Source organism: Schistocerca americana, chromosome 5, assembly GCF_021461395.2.
Source record: "Schistocerca americana isolate TAMUIC-IGC-003095 chromosome 5, iqSchAmer2.1, whole genome shotgun sequence".
NCBI lineage: Eukaryota > Metazoa > Arthropoda > Insecta > Orthoptera > Acrididae > Schistocerca > Schistocerca americana.
The window spans coordinates 640274390-640287007 of record NC_060123.1 but is presented as its reverse complement, the minus strand read 5'-3'; the positions used below and the strand labels follow the sequence as shown (position 1 = coordinate 640287007).

Here is a 12618-nt window from a genome sequence, read left to right as displayed (position 1 = left end):
CATAAACGCAGTTGTGATTTTCTGACGATCGAAAAGGAGTTCTGGAAAATTTACAAAAAGGGGAATCTGCAGCCCAGCGTTCTCAGATTTATGGTATAGGCACACAAACAGCGAGAGACGTGAAGGAAAGACAAAGAATAGCCGATACATTTTGCAACCGAGGTTGACAGCGCATTCGTATCATCACTGCTTAGATCTAAGTGCCTGAAAACGTCACCTTACGCTAAACTAGATGAAGCACTGCATTAGCGGTTCAACCAGAAGAGAGCAGAAGGATTTCCAATATCAGGTCCGATGTTAAAAGAGCATGCAAGCGAGTTCCACGGAACTCTGAAGAGCCGGCCGCAGTGGCCGAGCGGTTCTAGTCGTTACAGTCTTGAGCCGCGCGACCTCTGCGGTCGCAGGTTCGAATCCTGCCTCGGGCATAGATGTGTGGTATGTCCTTAGGTTAGTTACGTTTAAGTAGTTCTAAGTTCTAGGGGACTGATGACCTCAGAAGTTAAGTCCCATAGTGCTCAGAGCCATTTGAACCATTTTTGTGAACTCTGAAGATTTAAGGCTTCATCAAGATGGCTGACTCGATTTAAACGTCTTTATACAACTCGAGACACTGCTATTCTGGGCTAGAAACTAGCTGCTACAAAGAGTTAACAGACGCTCTTTGCGACGATTTCATCAGTTACAACGAACAGAATAATCTTCTCGCAGAACCAGAACAACGCTGATGAAACTATTTGTACTGAATCGGCATGTCCACACGAATTTTAGCCTCTCGGACTGAATTTCATGATAATTTTGAATTAGTCGTGTTTTTCGATTATGCGTGCAGTTTCGGACCCGCATTGACCTGGGTAATCAAGACTCTGCCGCAATCGATATGATCTTTGGGCTTATTAAAAATGGTGACACAGAATAACGGGAATGTTTGAAATGAGTAGTGGAACCCATGGGCAGGTGGCAGCACTGCTCCGCCATTTCAGTAATCATGCATCTGTGGAATTAACAACAGAGTGTGTTAGCCATAAAAATGTCTTATAAAAACAATTATAGTTTGGCAGCGGCGTAGAGGGAGTTTCGACGTTTTTATAATTTAGGACGTCATGATGCCGTTCCGTCGAAACATGCGATAAAATGTTGGATTAAGAACTTTGAAGAGACTGGATCTGCCCTCAAGAAAAACCAACAGGACGACCAACAAGTGTGCGTTCTCCAACAAACATTGATGTTGTTCGCGACGGAGCCCACGGCATTCAATTCGTAAGCAAGCAGCAGTGGTTGGAATGTCCCGGGAGAGTGTTCGCAAAATTCATCATCTTGATTTAAAATTTGGTCCGTACAAACTACAGATGGTTCAACAATTGAAGGACAGTGATTACTGGTTACGATTAAGATTCTGTCAACAAATGATAACAAAATAAACAATCGCGATGAAATTCTAAACAAGTTGTGGATGTCAGGTGAGGCACATTTTCAGAACTACCGTTACTGAGCAAACACAAATCCTAATCACGTTCATGAGAGCCCTTTACACGCTAGTACAGTATGGTGTGGTGTTTCATCACATGGGATTATCGGACCATAATTTTTCGCAGATGAACAGGGAAACACAGTAACTGTCAATGTCGATCGTTACGTGGAGATGTTACCAACATTCGTTACACCTGCATTGAACAACTTTCCGACCGTTCAAGATGCCTGGTTTCAACAGGATGGAGCGAGATCACACACTGCACGGCAATCAATGGCGTATGTGCGATAATTACTTGGCAACCGTGTGATTTCACGATTCCGTAACATTCCCTGGCCCTACCGATCGCCAGATTTATCTGTTTGTGATTTTTTTGTGTCATTTTTTCTTGTGTCTACACGACTCGACCAAGAGCCGTGGATGAGTTAAAACAGAGAATTCGGGATGCACACTATACCAGCTGACATGTTGCAGCGGTCAATGAGGAATCTCAACAGCAGATTTCACGAATGTATTCGTACACGAGGACGCCATCTAAAGGAAGTAACTTAAAAAAAAATGATAAATGCCATCAATGTTTCGTAAATGGAAAAGTTGTAAGGTTTCAATTACTGTGAATGCAATTTCCTTCCTTCATAACTTCTAGTTTTATTGGATTGTGGAAATGCTCACATTTTTCGGTGTCACCCTGTATAATCCTACGCCGAAAAAGATACCGGTTTTTATCATGCTGACGTGAGCAGTAGATGCTGATGTTCAGCATATTTACAAAACATGATTCTCCAGAGTGCTCTTATTATAACAGGTCAAACTGGGATATGAGCAAACCGCATATTAATGCTTTAGCACGTACTATGAGTCTGAAGTACTGTTGTACAGTCAGCAGGCTACAGACACAACTGGGAACAACAAACTCGGCAGATAATACTGCACAACTTACCGTTAGCATATGACTCCAGGATTCCATTGAAGACGACGTTCGGTACCCCGTCTTTGGTTATCTGTATTGGTTCAGCGTCAGGCGACGTCAGGTAGTAGATGTTGTTTCCGTACACATACGCCAGCTGGCTTTTTGTGCCCCACATCACCAGTTGAAGGCGTTTTCCACCGCCGATCTGCGTCACCCTGCTGAGGAGACACACAAATGTTGAATACTACGGCACCGTTCTCCCGACGGTGTCAGACTTGAACAATTTAGTCCTCAGCCAAAATATCGCACATTGTATAAACAAACGCTTTATCCTACAGGAATGTGCTTACGTGTACGTGATTGTAAATCTGCGTATACCTGTATGTCCATGATCTGAAAACAACTTTGAAAGTCGTACGTAAACTCTATGAATGCTACAAATAATTCAATACCTTCTCTTGCTGACAGTACGGGTAACGTAACTGATGATGATGAACAGAAGGCCGAAATTCTAAACCTAGCTTTCAATAACTCGTTTACGATAGAAGACTGCAGCACCATTCCCCCTTTTAATTATCGAACAAACGAAAGGATGGCTGACATAGTGTTTAGTGTATCTGGGATTGTAAAACAGTTAAGATCCTTAGACGCCAGGAAGACATCTAGCCCAGACGGTATTCCCGTACGATTTTATGTTGACTATGCTACAAATATAGTACCATTCGTATCCGTCATCTATCAGAGATCATTGGAACGGCGGAAAGTTCCACGGGACTAGAAGAAGGCCCAGGATAGCAAACTATAAAAAGGGTAGAAAATCGGATGCCCATAATTACCGGCCAATTTCACTGACATCAATTTGTTGTAGAATCATGGAACATATTTTGTGTTAAGACATAATGACCTTTCTAGACTCTGAGAGGCTCATCTGCAGAAACCAACACGGTTTTAGGAAACAGCGGTCATGCGAGACACAGCTGGCCCTCTTTGTGTATGATAAACAGGCTCTAGATGCCGGCTCCCAGGTTGATGCCATATTACTCTACTTCCGAAAGGCGTTCGACTCAGTTCCGCACGGTCGCTTGTTACAAAAAGTGCGCTCTTACGGTCTATCCAATGACATATGCGATTGGATAGCAAATTTTCTAACAGACAGGCAGCAGTATGTCGTCCTGAACGGGGTAACTTCAGCAGAAACAAGAGTAACTTCAGGTGTGTCCCAGGGCAGCTTAATAGGTCCTCTGCTTTTTACGATTTACATAAACGATCTGGTTGATGGTATTGACAGCGACCTTAGACTGTTTGCCGATGATGCTTTAGTCTACAGGGAAGTAGTATCACACGAAAGTTGTGAACAAATCAATGAAGATTTGCAGAAAATAAATGCGTGGTGTGATGACTGGTACCCCGTCTTTGGTGATCTGTATTCATTCAGCGTCAGGCGACGTCAGGTAGCAGATGTTGTTTCCGTACACATACGCCAGCTGGCTTTTTGTGCCCCACATCACCAGCTGAAGGCGTTTTCCACCGCCGATCTGTGTCACCCTGCTGAGGAGACACACAAATGTTGAATACTGCGGCACCGTTCTCCCGACAGTGTCAGACTTGAACAATTTAGTCCTCAGCCAAAATATCTCTCAATATTAATAAGTGTAATCTACTGCGTATAACAAGGCGAAAATTCCCGTTAATGTTTGAGTACAAAATAAATGATCAGTCTTTAGAAGCGGTAACATCAGTCAAGTATCTGGGTGTGACTATTCGAAATGATCTCAAATGGAATGATCAGATTACACAAGTAACGGGTAAGGCGAACTCTAGATTGCGGTTTATTGGTAGAATCCTGAAGCGATGCAGTCCTTCAACAAAGGAAATAGCTTATAATACGTTAGTTCGTCCAGTCTTGGAGTATTGTTCGTCTGTATAGCTTAATGATCATCATTCAAAGATAAGGGATATAAGAGCTCGTACTGAAGCGTTCAGACAGTCGTTTTTCCCTCGCGCGATCCGCGAGTGGAACAAAGGGGGGAAATATGACTTTGGCGTGAATTGTGCCCTCCGCCACAAACTGCTTGGTGGCTAGCGGAGTATATATGTAGATATGTAGATGCAGATGTAAAATGGCAGTGGATGCTTACCATTCTATTAGGGCTTTTCCCGTTTCAGTCATGTATGGAGGGAATCCTCCTCCCCCCCCCCCCCAATCGTCCTCCCCCTCCAATCAACCGTGGACTTTGCCGTTGGTGGAGAGGCTTGCGTGCCTCAGCGATACAGATAGCCGTACCGTAGGTGAAACCACAACGGAGAGGTATCTGTTGAGAGGCCAGACAAACGTGCGGTTCCTGAAGAGGGGCAGCAGCCTTTTCAGTAGTTGCAGGAGCAACAGTTTGGATGACTGACTGATCTGGCCTTGTAACACTAACCAAAACGCCTTGCTGTGCTGGTACTGCGAACAGCTGAAAGCAAGCGGAAACTACAGCCGTAATTTTTCCGAGGGCATGCAGCTCTACTGTATGATTAAACGATAATGCCGACCTCTTGGGTAAAATATTCCGGAGGTACAATAGTCCCCCATTCGGATATCTGGGTGGGGACTACTCAGGAGGATGTCGTTATCAGCAGAGACAAAACTGACGTTCTACGGACCAGAATGTCAGATCCCTTAATCGGGCAGGTTGGTTATAAAATTCAAAAGGGGAAATGGATAGGTTAAAGTTAGATATAGTGGGAATTAGTGAAGTTCGGTGGCAGTTCTCCTGACTTCTGGTCAGGTGAATACAGGGTTATAAATACAAAGTCAAATAATGGTAATGCAGGAAGAGGTTTAATAATGAATAAAAAATAGGAACACGGATATGCTACTATGAACAGAATAGTTTAAGCATTACTGTAGTCAAGATACACACGAAGCTCATGCGTACTACAGTTGTACAAGTTTATATGCCAGCTAGCTCCGCAGATGATGAAGAGTTAAAAAATGTATGTTGCGATAAAAGAAATTATTCAGACAGTTAAGGGAGATGAAAATTTAATACTCATGGGGGACTGACTGGATTTAGATTGTAGAAAAAGGAAGAGAGGGAAAAGCAGTAGGTGAATATGGACTGGGAGTAAGGAAAGAAAGAGGAAGCCGCCTGGTAGAATTTTGCACAGAGCATAACTTAATCATAACTGAGAATCATGAAGGAAGATTCTGTACGTGGAAGAGACCTGGAGACACTGGACGATTTCAGATAGATTATATAATGGGAAGATAGAGATTTAGGAACCAGTTTTTAAATTGTAAGACATTTCCACGGGCAGATGTGGATGGCCACAATTTATTGGTTATGAACTTTAGAAACTGAAAGGACCATAGGTTGTAGAGAGTTTCAGAGAGAGCATTAGGGAACGATTGGCTAGAACAGGGGAAAGAAATACAGTAGAAGAAGAATGGGTAGCTTTGAGAGATGAAATAGTGAAGGTAGGCAGAGGATCAAGTAGGTAAAAGCCGAGGGCTAGTAGAAATCCTTGGGTAACAGAAGATACACTGAATTTAATTGACGAAAGGAGAAAATATAACAAGTCCCCGAGAGTAGATAGCATTCCATTAGATCTACTGATAGCCTTGGAAGAGCCAGCCATGACAATATTCTTACACCTGGTGAGCAAGATGTATGAAACAGGCAAAATACCTTCAGACTTCAAGAAGAATATAATAATTCCAATCCCAAACGAAACAGGTGTTGACAGATGTGAAAATTACCGAACTATCAGTTTAATCCTCCCCTCCACGAACCATGGACCTTGCCATTGGTGGGGAGACTTGCGTGCCTCAACGATACAGATAGCCGTACCGTAGGTGCAACCACAACGGAGGGGTATCTGTTGAGAGGCCAGACAAACGTGTGGTTCCTGAAGAGGGGCAGCAGCCTTTTCAGTAGTTGCAGGGGCAACAGTCTGGATGATTGACTGATCTGGCCTTGTATCACTAACCAAAACGACCTGGTACTGCGAACGGCTGAAAGCAAGGGGAAACTACAGCCGTAATTTTTCCCGAGGGCATGCAGCTTTACTGTATGGTTAAATGATGATGGCGTCCTCTTGGGTAAAATATTCCGGAGGTAAAATAGTCCCCCATTCCGATCTCCGGGCGGGGACTACTCAGGAGGACGTCGTTATCAGGAGAAAGAAAACTGGCATTCTACGGATCGGAGCGTGGAATGTCAGATCCCTTAATCGGGCAGGTAGGTTAGAAAATTTAAGAAGGGAAATGGATAGGTTGAAGTTAGATATAGTGGGAATTAGTGAAGTTCGGTGGCAGGAGGAACAAGACTTCTGGTCAGGTGAATACAGGGTTATAAATACAAAATCAAATAGGGGTAATGGAGGAGTAGGTTTAATAATGAATAAAAAATAGGAGTGCGGGTAAGCTACTACAAACAGCATAGTGAACGTATTAGAGTGCCCAAGATAGACACGAAGCCCATGCCTACTATAGTAGTACAAGTTTATATGCCAGCTAGCTCTGCAGATGATGAAGAAATTGAAGAAATGTATGATGAGATAATAGAAATTATTCAGGTAGTGAAGGAGACGAAAATTTAGTAGTGATGGGTAACTGGAATTCGACAGTAGGAAAAGGGAGAGAAGGAAACATAGTAGGTGAATATGGATTGGGGCTAAGAAATGAAAGAGGAAGCCGTCTCATAGAATTTTGCACAGAGCATAACTTAATCATAGCTAATACTTGGTTCAAGAATCATAAAAGAAGGTTGTATACATGGAAGAATCTTGGAGATACTAAAAGGTATCAGACAGATTATATAATGTTAAGACAGAGATTTAGGAACCAGGTTTTAAATTGTGGGACATTTCCAGGGGCAGATGTGGACTCTGACCACAATCTATTGGTTATGAACTGTAGATTAAAACTGAAGAAATTGCAAAAAGATGGGAATATAAGGAGATGGGACCTGGATAAACTAACTAAACCAGTGGTTGTACAGAGTTTCAGGGAGAGCATAAGGGAACAATTGACAGGAATGGGGGAAAGAAATACAGTAGAAGACGAATCGGTAGCTCTGAGGGATGAAGTAGTGAAGGCAGCAGAGGGTCAAGTAGGTAAAAAGACGAGGGCTAGTAGAAATCCTTGGGTAACAGAAGAAATATTGAATTTAATTGATGAAAGGAGAAATTATAAAAATGCAGTAAATGAAGCAGGCAAAAAGGAATACAAACGTCTAAAAAATGATATCGATAGGAAGTGCAAAATGGCTAAGGAGGCATGGCTAGAGGACAGATGTAAGGATGTAGAGGCTTATCTCGCTAGGGGTAAGATAGATACAGCCTACGGGAAAATTAAAGAGACCTTTGGAGAAAAGGAAACCACTTGTATGAATATCAAGAGCTCAGATGGAAACCCAGTTCTAAGCAAAGAGGGGAAAGCAGAAAGGTGGAAGGAGTATATAGAGAGTCTATACATGGGCGATGTATTTGTGGACAAAATTATGGAAATGGAAGAGGATGTAGATGAAGATGAAATGGGAGATACGATACTGCGTGAAGAGTTTGACAGAGCACTGAAAGACCTGAGTCGAAACAAGGCCCCGGGAGTAGACAACATTCCATTACAACTACTGACGGCCTTGGGAGAGCCAATCCTGACAAAACTCTACCATCCGGTGAGCAAGATGTATGAGACAGGCGAAATACCCTCAGACTTCAAGAAGAATATAATAATTCCAATCCCAAAGAAAGCAGCCGTTGACAGATGTGAAAATTACCGAACTGTCAGTTTAATAAGTCACAGTTGCAAAATGCTAACGCGAATTATTTACAGACGAATGGAAAAACTGGTAGAAGCCGACCTCGGGGAAGATCAGTTTGGATTCCATAGAAATGTTGGAACACGTGATGCAATACTGACCCTAGGACTTATCTTAGAAGAAAGATTAAGGAAAGGAAAATCTACGTTTCTAGCATTTGTAGACTTAGAGAAAGCGTTTGACAATGGTGACTGGAATACTTTCTTTCAAATTCTATAGGTGTCAGGGGTAAAATACAGGGAGCGATAGGCTATTTACAATTTGTACAGAAACCAGATGGCAGTTATAAGAGTCGAGGGGCATGAAAAGGAAGCAGTGGTTGGGAAGGGAGTGAGACAGGGTTGTAGCCTGTCCCCGATGTTATTCAATCTGTATATTGAGCAAGCAGTAAAGGAAACAAAAGAAAAATTTGGAGTAGGTATTAAAATCCAGGGAGCAGAAATAAAAACTTTGAGGTTCGCCGATGACATTTTAATTCTGTCAGAGACAGGAAAGGACTTGGAAGAGCAGTTGAACGGAATGGACAGTGTCTTGAAAGGAGGGTATAAGATGAACATCAACAAAAGCAAAACGAGGATAATGGAATGTAGTCGAATTAAGTCGGGTGATGCTGAGGGAATTAGATTAGGAAATGAAACCCTTAAAGTAGTATTGGAGTTTTGTTATTTGGGGAGCAAAATAACTGATGATGGTCGAAGTAGAGAGGATATAAAATGTAGACAGGCAATGGCAAGGAAAGCGTCTCTGAAGAAGAGAAATTTGTTAACATCGAGCATAGATTTAAATGTCAGGAAGTCGTTTCTGAAAGTATTTGTATGGAGTGTAGCCATGTATGGAAGTGAAACATGGACAATAAATAGTTTGGACAAGAAGAGAGTAGAAGCTTTCGAAATGTAGTCTACAGAAGAATGTTGAAGATTAGGTGGGTAGATCACGTAACTAATGAGGAGGTGTTGAATAGGATTGGGGAGAAGAGAAGTTTGTGGCACAACTTGACTAGAAGAAGGGTTCGGTTGGTAGGACATGTTCTGAGGCATCAAGGGATCACAAATTTAGTATTGGAGGGTAGCGTGGAGGGTAAAAATCGTAGAGGGAGACCAAGAGATGAATACACTAAGCAGATTCAGAAGGATGTAGGTTGCAGTAGGTACTGGGAGATGAAGGAGCTTGCACAGGATAGATTAGCATGGAGAGCTGCTTCAAAACAGTCTCAGGACTGAAGACCACAACGACAACAACAACAGTTTAATAAGTCATGGTTGCGAAATACTAACACGAATTCTTTCAAACGAATGCAAAAACTGCTAGAAGCCGACCTCGGTGAAGATTGCATAGAAATGTTGGAACACGCGAGGCAACACTGACCCTGCGACTTGTCTTACAAGATATGTTAAGGAGAGGCAAACCTAAGTTTGCAGTATTTGTAGCCTTAGAGATAGGTTTTCACGATGTTGACTACAATACTCTCTTTCAAATTCTGCAGGTGGCAGGTGTAAAATACAGGGAGCGAAAGGCTATTTACAATTTGTACAGGAACCAGATGCCAGTTATAAGAGTCTAGGGGCACGAAAGGGAAGCAGTTGTTGAGAATGGAGTGAGACAGGGTTGCAGCTTATTCCCGATGTTATTCAGTCTTTATATTGAGCAAGCAGTAAAAGAAACAAAAGAAAAATCTGGAGTAGGAATTAAAATCCACGGAGAAGAAATGAAAATTTTGAGATTTGCTGACGACATTGTAATTCTGTCAGAAACAACAAAGGACCTGGAAGAACAGTTGAAGCGAATAGGAGGATATAATAAGACGAACGGCAACAAAAGCAAAATGAAGGTGTTGGAATGTAGTCAACTTAAATCAGGTGATGCTGAGGGAATTAAAATAAGAAATGAGTCATTTAAAGTAGTAAGTGAGTTTTGCTATTTTGGAAGCAAAATAATTGATGATGGTCGAAGTAGAGAGGATAGGATATATAATGTAGACTGGCTATGGGAAGGAAAGCGTTTCTGAAGAAGAGAAATTTGTTAAGATCGAGTATATATTTAAGTGTCAGAAAGTCATTTCTGTAAGTATTGGTATAGAGTGTAGCCTTGTATGGAAGTCAAACATGGACGATAAACAGTGTAGACAAAAAGAGAATAGAAGCTTTCGAAATGTGGTGCTACTGAAGATTGCTGAAGATTAGATGGGTAGATCACGTAACAAATGAGGAGGTACTGAATAGAATTGGGGAGAAGAGGAATTGTGGCACAACTTGACTAGAAGAAGGGATCGGTTGGTAGAACAAGTTCTGAGGCATCAAGGGATGACCAATTTAGTATTGGAGGAAAGCGTGGGTGATAAAAATCGTAGAGGGAGCCCAAGACATGAACAGACTAAACAGATTCAGAAGGATGTAGGTCGCAGTAGTCATTCTGAGATGAAGAGGCTTGCACAGGCTAGAGTAACATGGAGAGCTGCATCAAACCAGTCTCTGGACTTAGGGCCACAGCAACAATATGGAGGGAGTGTACAATGATTGCTTAAACGCCCGTGTGCATGCTAGTCGAATCTTGCCTTCACGATCTCTACTGGAGCGATACGTAGGGTTTTGGAGTCGGAGGTGCAAAAATTCTCCTTCGAGCCTGCCTGCAGCTGTCTTCGCCGCAACCACTAAAGCAGTCCAACCCGCTGTAACGGAAAGCGCAGAGTAAATGTTTACTGAAGCACAGTGGTTAAAGGCGGCCAGCATGGGTTTCCGGTAGCCTGGCACGCTTTACGGGAGCCGCCCAACCTGCTGCACCCGACTAGAGGTTGCGCTGTAAATCTAACGTGACTACAGAACAGCCAGCTGTGTTTTCGCGTGGGTAGTTTCACTGCAGGTCATGTATCATAATGGTTGGAGCAGAAAAATGAACAAGTCAAACGTAAAGAAAATTGAGGAGAAATTAAGAATTGGGGAATGTATACAAGTTACGAAAGAGAGCCAAGGTCCAGCAGAGGAAAAGTCTTCGTGTTTTATATGAGGCAGCTTTCAATAAATCGGTAGGTGTCTCGCAATGCGAATGGTGTAAACAGTTACTAAACACTTATTCAGGGGCCTCGAGTATGTTACGACATTTTAGTAGAAGCAGTTTCCTCACTTCATAAACACACACAGCAAAAAACGTTCTGCATCACCCCGGTTCCCATAACTCCTGAAGATAGTCGTTGATTGTGGATATTGTATCACAATCCCTTTTACTGTACAAAGATGTCACTAAACCAACCCAAAGGTGTAAACAACCGAGCTTGAACAGCGCCTACTAGACGGAGGGGGTCCGACAGCTGATCAGTTCCAGCCATTCCACCAGGAAGGAGGTACACGGCTCGTGTTGTCTGTAGTTCAACCATGCCTAGACGGTCAGTACCGCGGTTCGATCGCGTCCGCATTGTTACTTTGTGCCAGCAAGGGCTCTCAACAGGGGAAATGTCCAGGCGACTCGCAGTGAACCAAAGCGATGTTGATCGGATATGGAGGAGATACAGACATGCCTCGCTCAGAGCGCCCAAGGGCTACTACAGCTGTGAATGCCCGCTACCTACGGATTATGGCTCGGAGGAACCCTGACAGCAACGCCACTATGTTGAATAACGCTTTTCGTGCAGCCACAGGACATAATGTTAAGACTCAAACTGTGTGCAATAGGCTGCATGATGCGCAGCTTCACTCCCGACGTCCATGGCGAGGTTCATCTTTGCAACCACGACACCATGCAGCGCCGTACAGATGTGCCCAACAACATACCGAATGGAACGTTCAGGATTGGCATCACGTTCTCTTCACCGATGAGTGTCGCATATGCCTTCAACCATACAATCGTCGGAGACGTGTTTCCAGGCAACCGGGTCAGGCTGAACGTGTTAGACACACTGTCCAGCGAGTGCAGCGAGGTGGACGTTCCCTGCGGTTTTGGGGTGGCATTATGTGTGGCCGACGCACGCCACTGGTGGTCATGGAAGGCGTCGTAACGGCTGTGCGATCCGTGAATGCCATCCTTCGACTGATAGTGCAACCATATCGGCAGCATATTGGCATGGCATTCATTTTCATGGACGACAATTCCCTGTCCCATCGTGCACATCTTGTGAATGACTTCCTTCAGGATGACGACATCGCTCGACTAGAGTGGCCAACATGTTGTTCAGACACGAACCCTATCGAAGATGCCTTGGGTAGAATGAAAAGGGCTGTTTATGGACGTAACCTCTGGCGTGCTACAGGGGAGTGTTATGGGACCATTGCTTTTCACAATATATATATAAATGACCTAGTAGATAATGTCGGAAGTTCCATGCGGCTTTTCGCGGATGATGCTGTAGTATACAGAGAAGTTGCAGCATTAGAAAATTGTAGCGAAATGCAGGAAGATCTGCAGCGGATAGGCACTTGGTGCAGGGAGTGGCAACTGACCCTTAA

At 43.3% G+C, this 12618-nt stretch overlaps 1 protein-coding gene across 1 annotated transcript in view; it reads right to left on the bottom strand.

The window, feature by feature from the left end:
* Positions 1-12618, bottom strand: part of LOC124616602 (venom dipeptidyl peptidase 4-like) — a 318997-nt gene that overhangs the window by 166038 nt on the left and 140341 nt on the right. Inside the window, exon 3 of the mRNA XM_047144923.1 lies at positions 2409-2593. Within this exon, the coding sequence (XP_047000879.1) occupies positions 2409-2593 (185 nt within the window). The remainder of the gene's footprint in view (positions 1-2408; positions 2594-12618) is intronic.